The sequence below is a fragment of the Triticum urartu genome, unplaced genomic scaffold (genome assembly GCF_056163025.1).
Source record: "Triticum urartu cultivar PI428250 unplaced genomic scaffold, HENAU_Tu73 scaffold286, whole genome shotgun sequence".
NCBI lineage: Eukaryota > Viridiplantae > Streptophyta > Magnoliopsida > Poales > Poaceae > Triticum > Triticum urartu.
Genome location: NW_028260461.1, coordinates 10,001 through 25,430, shown reverse-complemented (window position 1 = coordinate 25,430; position 15,430 = coordinate 10,001). Strand labels below are relative to the sequence as shown.

Genomic DNA, 15,430 nt, shown 5'->3' with positions numbered 1-15,430 from the left:
ACCAATGAATTTCTCTCCTTAAAGGAATCTACTTCCCTGACTGTCAACTACTCGCTTCTTCACCGGTATCACACCCGCGCCAGACTGAACAGCAGAGTGAGAACCCAACCAAATACGATTCTTGTATTATCTTACCGAAATTCGGATCCATTTGGCTCCAAAGGAGCAAGCGCGGGAGTTCTAATAGGACTTTGAGACTCGAAAAATCCTTCGGGCTGCTGAGAACAGAGAGAAGTAGTTGCAGAGAGGTTTGATAGGGTTAGGCAGATGCCCCATTATTCGTAAACAAGAAGAAATCCAGATTAGTTTGATGGAGCTGTGGCTTAGCACAAGCATGGTGTCAATGTGGTTCCTCTCGACTAAACACTTAAACAATTGGATCCAGTAGGGTTCAATAGAGGTATGGTATCGGCAACCTTTTAGGGAGCGAGATTCTTTGGAATAAGATAGCTGCCCAGAGCTTGCGACGTACCTACCCCCTGGGCGTAGATAGAATTAGGTAAGATAAAAATCGATTGGAAAGTCCTAAATTAGACCAATTCAATTCCGTCTGCTAGAATAAGAAAAAAGTGCTTCCGAATTTCTCTCATCCTTTATAATGAGAATTTCTCTTTGTTCAGTAATAACTTAATCTTGCAATAAAACACTCTTGCTTGGAAGGTATGGTAAAGGTAAACTGTTTCTATTTTTTGATATAAAAAAGAGAGTGCTAAAGGAGTCATTCAGAAGTGAGTGAAGGGGCAAAGCTCATTTCTTTCATTCAGGAATGGACACTGGACCAGAATGAAATGTGGGAATATCGGGATTGGCAGATTTTTTATATTGAAATAAAAAAAAACTCAACACGACTAGTGAATTCAAATTAGAGTCACTTGCGGATTTCTTCAAATTGTTGTAGTGTAGTATTGTGGTTTTTCAGTAAAGACCCCGACCTATAAATATTCACAGCCCGGCTCATACGGGCGGACAATATTCACCCAGAGCCCCGTTGCGACCGCAATGCTGTTCTTGAAGGACCTTACCTTAGAGCAAAAAAAAGGGAATAGAAGTTAGGAAGACTACTGACGTAGGGCGGCGGTGTGAGCTCAACCTCGAACCAAACAAGCAACGGATTGAGCAACTAGCGCGAAAGCCGTTGCGCGTTAGCGCATCCGTTTTCTTGCTCCATCGTTATTAGTTTCTATTCTCTCCCTGCACGAACCTCGGTCCAATCAATTTGTTTGGAATTGGGGTTAGGACCGGTTAGAACTCCCATTTCCCGATCGGAGGTTTGAGCTGCTATGGCAAGCTTTTTTTCCGAATAGTGGGTATGGGGAACCCACCGTACCAACACGATTGGCTGGTGTTGCTGATACCGGACCCGTTATAACCCCGATTGGAAGGGCAGGCCAGTCTGAGGCTCTGGGGATGCGAGGCCATTGAAAGTGAGTATCCCATATTCTATGACGGAGATAGAGCATTAATTGCAGTTTTCACCCCACCTTAACGACCGAGCGAGGGATGAAATCTTTCGACGACTAGGGAGGCGTCACCCGAGGCCGATTCCAGTGGATCACTATAGAATCTTCTAGAAGCAGGTTCTCCGGGCACTATGGTAGGACGTGGATCGATCATGACGAGAATGGACTTCTCCGTCATGTAATGGTTTAGAAGAGTCACGGTCCTGTTCCCCGCCGGGCTTTTTCCCTTCTCGACTAGACGAAGGAGATATTCATTCCATTCAGGCAGGTGAGGAAGGGCGGCGTCGGCTTGACCCTGTCTTCTCTCTTGGTCGGGTCGGAGGCTAAGTTTCTCATTCAGTGGTGAGGTGTTCATAGAAAGCAAGGCCTCGCCCAACGAGTGGCGGATTTGGTTTGGATGGGGTCTCGCTTGGACGCTGGGGAGATCCATAGATCTGGATAGAGTCTTTCTCGCTCAGTAAAGAAGAGTACGCGCGCTACGGCTTACGCAGTGGATCTTCGGGCAACCAACCCGGCACATCCAATTCCGATCAACAACTTGGAGGTATGGCTGAGTGGCTTAAGGCATTGGTTTGCTAAATCGACATACAAGAAGATTGTATCATGGGTTCGAATCCCATTTCCTCCGGCACGGAAGTAGAACGGGCGGGCGAAATTACGTGAGAGAAAGAACCTCAGATTGATGGAGTCCGCCGTCGGACAGAATAGCTGCTTAGTGACTAGGAGCGGAGCGCCCCTTTCTTGTTCTTGGTGGCGTCTATAGCGAAGAAGACCTTCCCGAACGAGGGCCGTCCAGTCCCTGGCCGGCTCTCGGTTCTTGAGCAAGCTCCTCCACTGCAGGTAGGATGCTCATAGATGAAGAAAAGAGACTTTAGGCAAGTGGTTCTGGTAGCTCAGCTGGTTAGAGCAAAACAAGCAACGGATTGAGCAACTAGCGCGAAAGCCGTTGCGCGTTAGCGCATCCGTTTTCTTGCTGGACTGCAAATCCTTTTTTTCTTGTTTCAGTGGGAAGAGCAAGGGGCATTGCCCTTGAAATCCTTCAGTGGTTCGAATCCACATCTGAGCGTCTTTTTTTCGGTATGCCGCTCCGCGAGCAAGGAGCGCCGCGAGGAGAGCGAGAGAACGAAGTGGGCTTTGGTGATGTCGGAATTTGCACCTATTTGTATCTATTTAGTGATCAGTCCGCTAGTTTCTTTGATTCCACTCGGTGTTCCTTTTCCATTTGCTTCCAATAGTTCGACCTATCCAGAAAAATTGTCGGCCTACGAATGTGGTTCCGATCCCTCCGGTGATGCCAGAAGTCGTTTCGATATACGATTTTATCCGGTTCCTATTTTATTTATTATCCCTGATCCGGAAGTCACCTTTTCTTTTCCTTGGGCAGTACCTCCTAACAAGATTGATCTGTTTGGATCTTGGTCCATGATGGCCTTTTTATTGATTTTGACGATTGGATCTCTCTATGAATGGAAAAGGGGTGCTTCGGATCGGGAGTAACCACTTTTGAAAGGGCAAAGGGGGGAAGGACATAGGAAAGAGGGATGCCTACAAAAAATCAATTGATTCGTCATGGTAGAGAAGAAAAACGGCGCACGGACCGTACTCGAGCTTCGGATCAATGTCCCCAGAAGCAAGGAGTATGCCTGCGTGTTTCGACGAGAACACCGAAAAAACCTAATTCAGCTCTACGTAAGATAGCAAAAGTACGGTTGAGCAATCGACATGATATATTTGCTCACATTCCAGGCGAAGGTCATAATTCGCAGGAACATTCTATAGTCTTAGTCAGAGGAGGTAGAGTGAAAGATTCGCCAGGTGTGAAATCCCATCGTATTCGAGGAGTCAAGGATTTGCTGGGAATTCCGGATCGTAGAAAGGGAAGATCTAAATATGGTGCAGAAAGACCTAAATCGAAATGAATGGAAGATGCCTCTGGAACTTTTTGGTTCTTTTTTGGGGGCGATATGGAAGCAGCTAGCTCCCTTTCCCTTATTACGTTACCATTTCTCTCCGCTATTCTTCGCTTAGAAGGGCTTGAGAACGAAATAAAAGTCAATCCTCTCACCAATGAAGCGCATAGGGATAGGATGCTCAAGCTCCTTGATGAGATTATTATCGATCCGAACGATCCACAGAATGCAGGGGTAATCCTTGCTTCCAGGATACGCGTCGAGATTAATAAAATCGTGGACGATATCGATCCGTATTGGCTAACCGACCTTTCCTCTAATATAAGCGCGCTTTCTGAAGCAGTGCATGGAGGGGTGGAATGGGATCATCGGGTCGAATATCGCCGTCAGGCTTTGGCGGATTTGCAAGAATTTGGTGCAAATGGTTTGGTCTTTAAAAGGGCTGTGAGGGACGTGTGGCCTTCGTCGATGGGAAATCCATCGTATGCGTTACAAATCCACTAGCATTTTGTTCGTGAAAGAATGTTCTTGTTTTTCGTTGGAAAAACCAACGCCGATCTAAAACTAAGTCTCCCTTTCTCTTTTGTTTGGGAGCAGAGCTGAAAAAGATGGGGAATCACGATGGATCCTTTTTTTTTCCCGGATTCAATGGACGGCATGCTTGTGGAATTTGACCCAGCGTCGTCATACCCAAATTCTGTCAATGGGCCGGCTATGAGCGTAGAAAGTGTGAGTTCTAATTTAATGGAGTTGGAAGAAGAAATAAATTCCCCTCCTCCCCCTAATCCAAACCCTTATTCTCAGATTCCTTATTTCGTTGCTGCTAATGCAAATATAGATTACTTTTCTCAAATGCAGATGTATTATCAAATGCAGATGTATTTTTTATTTCATTTCACTTATTTTAGCGGCCAGCCGCTTTTGCCTTTTCCGTGGGTACCGATGTATGTGCATTTTTTGATGTCTTTTTATATGCGCTTTTGGAATTTTCCCATCTAAGCAAACTATTTTGCGCCATTTGATCTTTAATTGAACTAGACTGGTATAAGCTCCGTATTGAATTGAAAAACTATTTCAGGCTCCGTATTGTATTTAGAAACTATTTCAGGCTCCGTATTGAATTGAAAAACTATTTCAGGCTCCGTATTGAAAACTCGAATTGGATTTTGTGTCGGCTGGCCGGCAGGACCGCCAGCCCGCAGATGTAGGGAGGTCTCCTCTTGAACTGCGAAATCAAAGTCGCGATCTGATAGGTATCTATCCTGACCATGCATCTGGAAAGCGCCGGTTCGATTCCGGCTCGTGACATGAAGAAGAAGTCCCAAACAGGGATCAGATGAGTTTGCACAGCGTTACTTTGTTGACGGAAAATCAAATTGTTCTTCCGGTTCAATGAAGACTATGCTTACTTTCCTTTCTCTTACCGGTCTGTGTTCTATCATGGACCTGTATTCCGTTCCTCGAATCGAGACTTTCTTTTGGTATGATTTTGATACGAGTTTTCTATCAAAACTCTATGCCATCAATCACTATCCCCGTTTCTGCCCGGACGATTCCATAAAATAAATAAAAAGAAAAGTTCAGAGGAAAACGCATAACCAGAAGAAAAAGATATCGTGATGTAAAATGATCATGGGGACACATTGTTTTTAGGACCGACAATTTCCTGCACTGCTTAACCAAGAAAAAGATACATACTAGTTTTCATAGGTAGGCCTCTCTCTCCTACAGAATAGGTTTTTCCAAAAACTACCCATGGGATTTCTTTGTCTTTTCCTTATCTTTTGTCCGGTGAAGAATCTCTGCTGCAGAGATAAGATGAATGGCTTCGAGATACCATCACTCGTCATTGCCAAGGAAATGAATTGCAAATTGGCTACTTATAGTCTACACTTCCCTGATTCTCCACGATGACCCGCATTCATTGATTGAGAGAATAAGCTGAAGATAGATCCATTGCGATATTGGTTTGGAAGAGAAGCCGTGGAGACAGCTCATTGTTCCTATGTCCGGAATTGTTAAAGAATGAAGGTACCCCGTTGACTATGTCGGGTAACGCCGACTTAGGTTATCCTAAAAACACTATCAACCACATCATACTGTTTGCTTCCGCTTTCCTCGCAGAGTTGGTTCTAGCTTTCACCGAAGCATTTCGTCGCTTGCTACGCCCTTCCTCGTCTCTGGGTGCCATCCTTTCTCCTGCATTTTCGTGCACATAAGCATAGCTCCAAACCACTTTCATGCTTAGCAAATGCTGTAATGAGGGTGCTGAATGTATACGGATCTGGCGCAAGATCTCTGTCTGCCTTTTCTTTCAGCTGATCCTCTACCTAATGGTTCAGACCCTGGCAGACACCGGTGCGAGAACAGAGGCAAGTCAACTATACCAGCATTTCTGAAGATAGGCAACTCTTTATTCTGAAGATAGGAATTCCAGATAAATAGATCCGCATTCAAGTTTTAGGCTTGTGTCCTTTCATCTAGAATGGCTGCTGCTTGTCTTCAGTGAGCGAAGTCATTTCCTCAATAGAGTTCTTTGCCCGACAAAAGTGAATCTTGATCTTTCTTCTTGATAGTTTGTGATCGAGCCAATCTCACAATTTCGATCTGCTACTACCACTATAGCCCTGAGTGACTATGGCTACCTGAACTGAAGGAGTTCCCACAAGACCTGTGAATGTCAACTTCACTCTAAGGGTAAAGCATGCTCGCTCCTTCGCTCGTACGAACAATCAGTCGTTGCTGGGAGCTCTATCCTCCTCGCACTACTAAAAACAGGGTGAAAGAATCTCCCGCGTTCAGTCTGTGGAGGCCGACCATCATAGTCGTCTCTACACCAAGTTGGTCTTAAAGTCTACCCGGGCTAGCTTCTTCATTCTTCGATCAGGGGCGGGCTTCTTCCCTTATATACGATGACTTAGATAGATAAACTTCTTTGATCCATTCATTGATAAAGTCTTCGGGGGCTGTTTACCTTTTGAATCGACAGTAGAGTAGGTTTGATCTTGCTTTCTCAATCTTTCTCTGATCCTAGCCGTGTAGTAGATCCGGCTTATTCGGCTAAAAAGAAGTGTGTGTGGCCGTCGTATCTGCTCGCCCCCTTCTTCATTCATCCATTTAGGTAAGAATGGATCCAGGGAACTGGCTCGGGAACAGCCCTGAAAAAACACAGTAAGAGAGTCCAATCTCTGAAATATAGCATTTGATCTCCTAAGTAGTAGTAGTAGAAGGCTTAGTATCTGACTTGATCCAATAGAGTCAGAACACACAGTAGATCCAGATTCCACACCTTGCTGTGGACTGGGGAGGAGAGCAGCTCTTCGAAGCTGGGCGTTCTGTGTGATTATGGAGGAACTGTAGTACTCGCCCCAAAATGCAAGCCGGGATAGATACTTAAAGAAAGGGGGAGCGGTGGGCCTTCAAAAAGGAGCGAGGGAGGTGATGGGCAACCTTTTTCTATATGTTGCTCGTGAGCCGCCAAGTACCAGTCTCGCAACAGTACTGGCGTTAAAGGATCGGTCCTTCACTTGCGGATCGTTCGCGAGTCGAACTCGCTCTCTTGCCACGCCTTTGACTCACGAACTCGAGTCGGACTCATTCACTGCTGACTTTTTGAGGATCGTTCGTTCTTCACTCTCTTGCTATACCCGCAGGGAGCGCAGCAACCGACGGTGCATATTATCATATAGAAAGAAGCGAAGCGTAGCGATTCGTACTACCGGAAAAGTGTCGCTAACCGCTAGGCAATAGAGTCAGCTTACGGGTGGGGCGCAAGCAAGCGTAGCGAATCACATAGAGTTGCCCCTACCTGCCAGCGCGCAGATAGATAGGGCGGGCGAGCGCAGGGATGGATGTCTGAGCGGTTGAAAGAGTCGGTCTTGAAAACCGAAGTATTGATAGGAATACGGGGGTTCGAATCCTCTCCATCCGCGAGGTCATAAGTTCTCTCTTGCCTTATCTATAGATAAGAACGAATCTCCTCGACTCGACTGATATGATGGATGGAATGGGTAGAAGGTTGAGGTTATTGTGTGTTGATTTAGTTAGGACTTTTGTCCCTTTCGTTATCTTCCGCCCCGGGTGGATGACCTGTGGGAGCTAAGTCGAAGATCTCGGTGTCGTCGTGAGTGGTTGATAAACAACGATTGCAGTTTGATTTAGGGAGTCCCAACCCTGTGAAGCTTAACAGACAAAGAAAACGATAGAGACTTCCGGGTATAGGGTGACGACCTTAATGAATCAAGTATTCAGGTGCAGAGTTTTTAGCTACATAAGCGCTCAAATTCCTGAATACTTATTGCCCAAAAAATATGATCAACCCCAGGTACATTTATTAGGTTTTGATCTGAGGCTATCCTGGTCTGCAGGACCCAACACAAGTATTCATCCTTTCCAATCTGAAAAAGGTGTTGCCGAAAGCTTACCCTCTTCCACACGGATGCTACAGCCGCTATCACTTTGCAGGAGGGGAATTACAGAGTTCGCCTCTCGACATCTTGTTTGGTAAGCGGAATTTTGACCCAGGCGCCCTAGTGTTGCCTAACGTTCGGCCGGAGATGTCGGATGCGAGATCTTTAGCTACTTGTATCAATTTGCCGCAGTGTGCTTAGATACAATGGGCTGGCAGCTGAGGCTTGGCAGGATGGGGGAGTTAATTAAGGTCGAGGGAGCAGGAAAGAGTTTGTTATTCGCTATTGGCTTAGTACGGCCTATACATAATAGGGCCATGACGGTTTTGGCAAGGCCTTGAACTTCATATATCCCTTTTTTACTCAATCCAGAATACCGATAAAGTCAGATTGAATCATTTTGTCGACCTTTCCTTTGGATTTATTATCATAGGTAGGTGTTCGAGATCGCCTCTGTGCGGTGAACGCTCGAATGTAGCTAACATCAGTTTTGTCCTCGCGTGGTTGAAGGAGATGCTGCTGCTGGATGGAATGCTTCCGGGGCGCCATGATCCTTCTATCAGGAATAGAATAATCGAGGGCACTGACTGACTGCATCAATCATCGCTCAGTGAGCTATTAATTGCCGCCAATAGCGCTTCGCTTGCATGCAAGGCGGCTAATAAAAGCGCAGGTAGACGCGCGGAGATGCATTTTGAGTACTGGTGGTACTGGACAAGCTCTAGGGAATAATCTCTTTCTTATTTCTTTCTTATTTCTTTCCCATGACGACTAGGAACGGGCAAATCAAGAATTTCACTTCGAATTCCGGACCTCAACATCCTGCTGCTCATGGTGTTTCACGATCAGTATTGGAAATGAACGGAGAAGTGGTGGAACGTGCGGAACCACATATTGGATCACTCAGTGCGGCACGAAGCCGCTGACGCTGAGTAGGCTCCTATGCCGCTAGCACGGTGGAGGTTCCGTAGCGCGTCATGAGCACCGGGCAAAGGGACGGTTGAGCAACTCAAGCGAACCGCCCTACCTGACTTTGGATAAAGATAGAAGGGAGGAAGGTTGTGAAGGTGGCCTCGTTATCCACACATCTGGTCGGAGGACCGACCTGGGTTTTCACGAGCGTAGGCGGGTCCTGGAGTGCCCGTCAAGGGCGCTAGCGCATACCCCGGGGTGATCATCACCACCTGCACCTCACATCTCGGCACAGTGGAACGTGTAACCCGCCTGCTGTCCAAGTCAACCACTGAATTTCCTGTAATTCATAGCGCCTAACAGAACGTAGCAGCAAGGGACAACCCACCCATACAGACAGCCTGCGGGGAGGATGGCACTACTGGCAAAGACCGTCTGGCGAAAACGCCGCAGGCGCGAAGCGTGGTGGGCCTGCGCCGGGGGAGCATAGGGAGGAAAGGGAGCCCGGACGGTGGAAGAGCCAGGGGAAGCCGGTCATTTGACGGAAATGGAAGGTCCGAGCGGCTCATTCATTCTTGAAAAAAGAGGGGGGGAGCGAGCCAATGTATCAATGAATAGATACAGTCAACGGTATTAAGACAGCGCTGCCTACACGCGAATTAGCTTCCGAGGTCGAGCAGTCCTCAATTTCACTACAGATTTGCGAATGAATGCTGGGCTGGGCCACCTCAAATGGCGTGAGCCGCATGCGGGAGACCCGCACGTACGGTTTTCAGGGGGATCCGGCCGGCCGGCGCCCACCCGACTAGAGGGACTGAGAAATTAATCGAGTACAAAACTTATCTTCAAGCTTTACCTTATTTTGATCGTTTAGAGGGCGATCGCGGAGTCACTGAATGAAGTCCTCCCTCCCTTTCTTTCGGAGGTGCTGACCCGCTGCGAGGCAGATATGACTAAGTGACATATTGAATATGGCGACGACTACAGCATGTCGTAGAAGGAGATAAGAGGTGGAGCAACGACCCACTAAGACTCACGTATCTACAACTACATTCCCGAGCGGCAGTCAACGGAGGCGTGAATGCAAGATGCCAGCGGAATGATCGACCGGACAGAGGCTAGGGCAGCTTTCTTCCACCGCGTCCTTCCTTGTGTGTCGGAGATACAAAGCGAGTGCACCGGAAAGAAGGGAACTGAATCGATCTATTCCATGGCGAAGCATCCGAAGCATAACTGCACACTCACACGATCTTTGCCGAGAGATAGGAGCATTCGGTGGAACCGGTGAACTACACTTGCTTCTTGATAGATGTGTGGGACAGAGGGCTCGTGGTACCTGCTGCCCGCCCTTCCTCCGCTTTGATAACCGTGTGAACGGAGAGTGGGCAGAGCAAAAGGGAAGGAGGTCCTCATACGGAGTCGCACACTTGAGCAGTGCGGGAGACTGGAGAATGGGTCGAGTAAACTCCCTTAGGGCCGATTAAATCACAGACGAGGAACTTTTCTTTCTTTTTTTCTTTTTGATTTGAAGGGTATGTTCTCAAAAAGAAAGGCAGAGGTAAATACTTCGAAGAGGCAGCTCGGTAGGGATGGAATGGTCAATAGTCAAGTCAAGGATGACTTCTTTGTTGGCGAAACGATGGGGGAGAGAAAGCACGCCAGTGATTCTCTGAGCCGGTCTTCATTTCCAACGCCTCGGGAAACAGGTCGAGATAGATGACAGCACCTTTTTATCCTCTTCCTTACCGGAAGGCGCACTTCTCTTCTTCTTCTGGCCTTCACCTCCTGCCCGGCCCGGAATAGAACCCAGCCCCCTTTCTGATCCATTCATTTCTGCAAGCAGGCGGGATCCAGAGCTAAGCCCCCCTCCTATTCGAAGCCGGGTGTGGCCTCGCCTTTTGCTCTTCCTTCGGTTTGGCTCCACGAAGGCGCCGCCTAGACTAGGAGCCCCACTCATATTCAAAAGGCGCCCAGCTTTCAAGACGATGATAATAATTAGTCAACTTTTCCAATATCATGGAATAGCATGGCCCGGGGCTAAGGTAACTCCAGTGGGAGAGCCGTGTTATGGGTGACCTTATTGCACGGTTCAGAGAGCACTTGTGTATGTGATGCAAGTGAACGTGTACGAAAAAGCTGTCGTAAAGTTTCGTTGTTCGTTCCGTCGTTGACCCTATCTATGTTTCTACGATGGCCCAAGAACACGCTCATTCTTCAGCCGTAGAGAGACTTTTGAATTGTGAGGGTACCATTACGAGCTCAATATATAAGAGTGTTATTCTGTGAAATAACTCGAATTTCAAATCATTCACTTGCTTCAACTACTCATGCTATGGATGTGGGAGCATCAACTCCGTTCCTTTGGGCTTTTGAGGAGCGGGAGAAATTGTTGGAATTCTATGAAAGAGTCCCGGGAGCCAGGATGCATGCCAGTTTCATACGACCTGGTGGAGTGGCACAAGATCTGCCTCTTGGCTTATGTCGAGATATTGATTCCTCCACACAACAATTTGCTTCTCGTATCGACGAATTAGAAGAGATGTCAACCGGCAACCGTATCTGGAAACAACGATTAGTGGATATTGGTACTGTCACTGCACAGCAAGCAAAGGATTGGGGATTCAGTGTGTAATGTTAAGAGGTCGTGCGACATGAAGACATTGATAGCAATATGGGGAAGTTCCCATCAGGCAACAACGGTTCTGCTGACCCTACAAAAGCATGCATATGTTGTCAGTGAAGATTTTGTGTGAAGCCTTGGAGACGACGTACCCGGGGCTAGGGTGAGCTGAGGGGGGACAGCGTAAGTGAGCGAATGTGTGTAAGCCCAGTCAAAGATTCCTATTCTAGGCGGGGCGGGCCATCAACCTTCGAATGGTGTTGGTCCTACGGACCGTGAACGGATTCGCCTCTGGCCTCTGGGCACGTCGGAACCGCATGAGTTCACCGGGGTGGAGCACGGTCCGCCAAAATCGGCATAGGTTAGGTGCTATTGATGGAACATGGTAAGCCCATCTTTCTCCATATGAAAAGTGCTGCGGGCACATAGAGATGTGGGTAGAGGAAGTCTCAAAAGCGAAGGCCGAGCTGTAGGTCACGTGACCTGCACCGAAAAGGTGGCTGACTGGGCTTTCTCCTGGATCAAAGCGGATCAGCTCGCCAAATTCGTCGATCGAATCGGCGCCCCGGAACGTCGAATGAAAGTGGTCTTTCTACAACCCTATTTATATGATTTTTAGGGCCCCTTTCCCCCTATCCCTCCCTTATGTTTAGGAGCGGGATCTGCCCAAGAACGACCTGTGGTGGTACGGAAGGCACGGACTCCGCAAGCGTCCCGCACCCTCTGAGAAAGAAACTCCTCAACCATCACAAGATAAAGAAGTATGACGCTCTGTGTCTGACTCTATTGGTCATAGTTCCTTGCTGTTGCGGCCGGTGCTCGTTTGCGCGCGTGTGAACCACCAGATCATAAGGAAAGATGCCTCTCGGGGCATCTGAGAATGATTCGAGCCGTATGAAGGGAAACTCCCACGTACAGTTTGTTTTGGGGGGAAGGAGCCCGACAGGGTCCCCCACTGACTTGGCCCGGGCCTAAGTGAAAGTGCAAAAGTGAAGTGGTGGGCCTACCCATCCCAACCTGGGGTATGCTGGATTCGCGAAGAGCAGCACCTTACGATGTTCATGACCAATCGGATCTTGACGTACCAGTAGGTACCAGAGGAGATCGCTATGATCGTTACTGTATCCGTATCGAAGAGATGCGACAAAGTGTTCGGATCATTGTGCAATGTCCTAATCAAATGCCTAGTGGCATGATCAAAGCCGATGATCGTAAGCTATGTCCTCCATCACGATCTCGAATGAAACTATCCATGGAATCGTGCGCCGTGTGAAACGTAGATCATCGCCGTTCTTAACCGAGACTCAGGTTAAGCTCCGTCTCGGAACCGCGTGGGGTAGGAGTAAAGCATCCCGAGGTTGGCGCATCTCGTTGGCGTGGAGAAGCATTGGGAACCCCAATATCTTTCTTCGGAGCAGTTTCTTTTCCCGTCCCCTCGCCCGGCATAGCGCTTCGCTTCCGGTTCTTCGGAGGAATCAACTGACTTCTCCCTTCTTCATTGATCCGGGGGAAAGGGAACCGTCTACCAGTTGGGAAGCTAGACATCAAGGTTGTGGCTTGATGAGGATAACTAAGCTGACACGCCGGAGTTGGCTGCTGGCACAACAGGGTGGTGCCTTACCGCACCGCAGGCGCACGCGCGGTAGCGTTCGTGGTGGTGCTTCGGATTCCAATGTACTGCGTCCAGGATCAGAACGAGCTTGCCGGCGGACCACTGCCGTCCCATTCTTTAGTGAGCTGGAGCGCTGCCATCTTATCACGGAAAACGCGTCAAGCTATCGCTTCGGGTCGAAGCACTAAAAGAAAAGGACCGGGAAACGCGGCGGCATAGGAACCACGGAACCCAGGAGGGAGAAAGACGATGTACGGGATACGGGATCCTCGCAGTAGGCTGGACCAAAATCCAGCCGAGAGAGGGCAGCCTTTAGAAGCAACAGGTTGGGAAACCAAGAGAAGGCTTCGCCTTTTCTTATCTTCTTCCCGGCACAAAAAGAGGGATTAGCATTATTGACCCCATGAGAAAGCACTAACACCTTCCTCATCGGGGCTCCGCGCACTGGAAAAGGCTTCCGCGACAGGAAACCGGCTACTAGTTAGGAAGTGAACATAAGGTATCAAGAGGTCCCTCACAGTCAGGTGCAATGCAATTGCCCCCTATTAGTCAAGTACCCCTCTTCCTATTTAGTTTAGGGGTTAAGGCGAGAAATGGCTTGATGAACCCTTCCGTTCACCACGCACCGGCCCCATTCACTTGCAACTCGTAGAGGCTGTAAGTAAACAGTGCCCCACTAAATTCAAAGTGACGGTGGGGTTGAAAGACGAGAGTGCCTACCTCCGCGCCGAGAGTGCCCGCCCTTTCTGTCAAGTAGGCTACTTTTTCCGGAACGCAGTCCGGAATAAGCGTTCCTGTGTATATAGATATCTTCGATGCTGTCATTTCGACATGTCCGCTTCAACCCCTCTTTCGCCTCCCAAAAAGCAAAGTTGGCTTGACGAGCGCAGATGAAGAAGCGGGAGCAATAAAACCAAGAATGCTCTTTCTTTTCTTTCCAAATACTTTATGAAGTTAAGGGGCAAAGAGAAGCGCTTTCGCTACTGAGAAAGCGAATGGTCAGCGCGAGGGTTCGACGACTTAGCCGAGCGTTAGCGACGCGTCATTCTCATAGCGAGGCGCTTCGAGTTAGCGAAGCGCTGTAGTAGCGTCGGAGACTATGTGCTATAATGCTGAACTAAGGACGTTCCGCCTTATCTATAGAAGCAGTCGACTGAGTTCTGAACGAATGGGATCCTTGGTGGGTAATGGCTCAATCTATAGATGGAAAGCCTTATGATGGGAAACTACCACGTTAGGTTTGGAGAGAGATGGGACCCGTTATAGTTTAGGGGAGCAGATGCAAGCTTTTTCTTTCCATAGCCGGCCAAATGACTACCGGATCATCGGTCTACTCTACCTCAATTCACCATTTCGAACTTTATACAGAAGGTTTTTCCGTACCAGCTCCTTCTACCTATACCGCAGTTGAAGCACCTAAAGGTGAATTGGTGTCTTTCTTGTCAGTAATGGGAGTAATCGTCCCTACCGTTGTAAATAAGAGCACCTGGCTTTGCCCATTCACAAGGACTCGATTCTATGTCCAAACATCACATGCCAGCAGATGTAGTCACCATCATAGGTACTCAAGATATTGTGTTTGGAGAGGTAGATAGATAGGACGTAGTCTTGCTCGATCAGGACCCTAGCTTTATTGCGAGCCAAAACTGCCTGAAAGAAGCAAAATGGAAAAGGATGCAAAATGCAATGGGATTCCTGATCCAATAAGAAATCCCAATTCGGAGTTTGTTTGGATCAAATTCCTATGTTATACTATTCCATTCTCGATGATGAATCGATTTGATAGATCAGATATTGTTATTCCAAATATTGATCCGATTCAGTATCATCAGAATGACAAAAGCTGACATAGTTACTAGTGGTTCGAGGAGAAATCCTTTCATCATCAACGCCCTTTTCTACTAAAACTGCTATTCGTGATACCGGTCAAATCGACTATTCTCATCAACTTTGAGTCTCTTCCCTCTCGTATGACTGTCAAAGTGGAGTTCCTTCTCTATAAGAAGAGCTGGTCTAGAGTGTGATTCGGATCAAAACAAATGGATGAGCCTCGTTTTGCTGAAGCAAGTGTACGCTGCACTAAGGAGTCGAGTCGACTTATCCGAACTTTCCTACCAAGTTCGAGCTCTTGCTCGCTCTATTTCGTGAGCTAGAGCTATTTATACCGATATATACTATTGAGTGAGATGGAGAAAGACAATGGTGGTATTCCATAGGGAGATCCTGTGTTGGATGATAAAGAGGGTTTGCCTTTCGAGAAAGGGCTTGGCTATCTCCATCTCCATGTTATAGGACGTATCAAATATATCTATCGATCTATACCATATGGTGAGCCAACTTAACCCCCACTCCAATCCAATACTTGCTAGCGCAGGGAATCGATCATCTGTGGATGTTCAGCCAAAGACTCTAGCCCCGGATTCCGATAACTTCTACGATTCTCTCATTATTCAGTGTCCAGATGGAAGGGATGTTTGTTATTCACTTCGGTCAGAAGAGGAATTGAC

At 47.7% G+C, this 15,430-nt stretch overlaps 1 protein-coding gene and 1 pseudogene across 1 annotated transcript; one reads left to right on the top strand and one right to left on the bottom strand.

Moving 5' to 3' along the window:
• The first annotated feature begins 1,085 nt into the window (after window positions 1-1,085).
• On the top strand, window positions 1,086-3,149 carry LOC125539733 (NADH-ubiquinone oxidoreductase chain 3). The gene has a single exon (XM_048703247.2). It carries the CDS (start codon window positions 2,601-2,603, stop codon window positions 2,955-2,957), a length of 357 nt encoding a protein of 118 aa, XP_048559204.1. The 5' UTR covers window positions 1,086-2,600; the 3' UTR covers window positions 2,958-3,149.
• A 6,298-nt stretch (window positions 3,150-9,447) lies between these two features.
• LOC147951400 (uncharacterized) lies at window positions 9,448-10,104 on the bottom strand (annotated as a pseudogene).
• Between the last annotated feature and the right edge of the window lie 5,326 nt (window positions 10,105-15,430).

Excerpts from the sequence above, each read along its gene's own strand:
- LOC125539733 (XM_048703247.2), top strand. The coding sequence starts at position 2,601 with ATGTCGGAATTTGCACCTATTTGTATCTATTTAGTGATCAGTCCGCTA.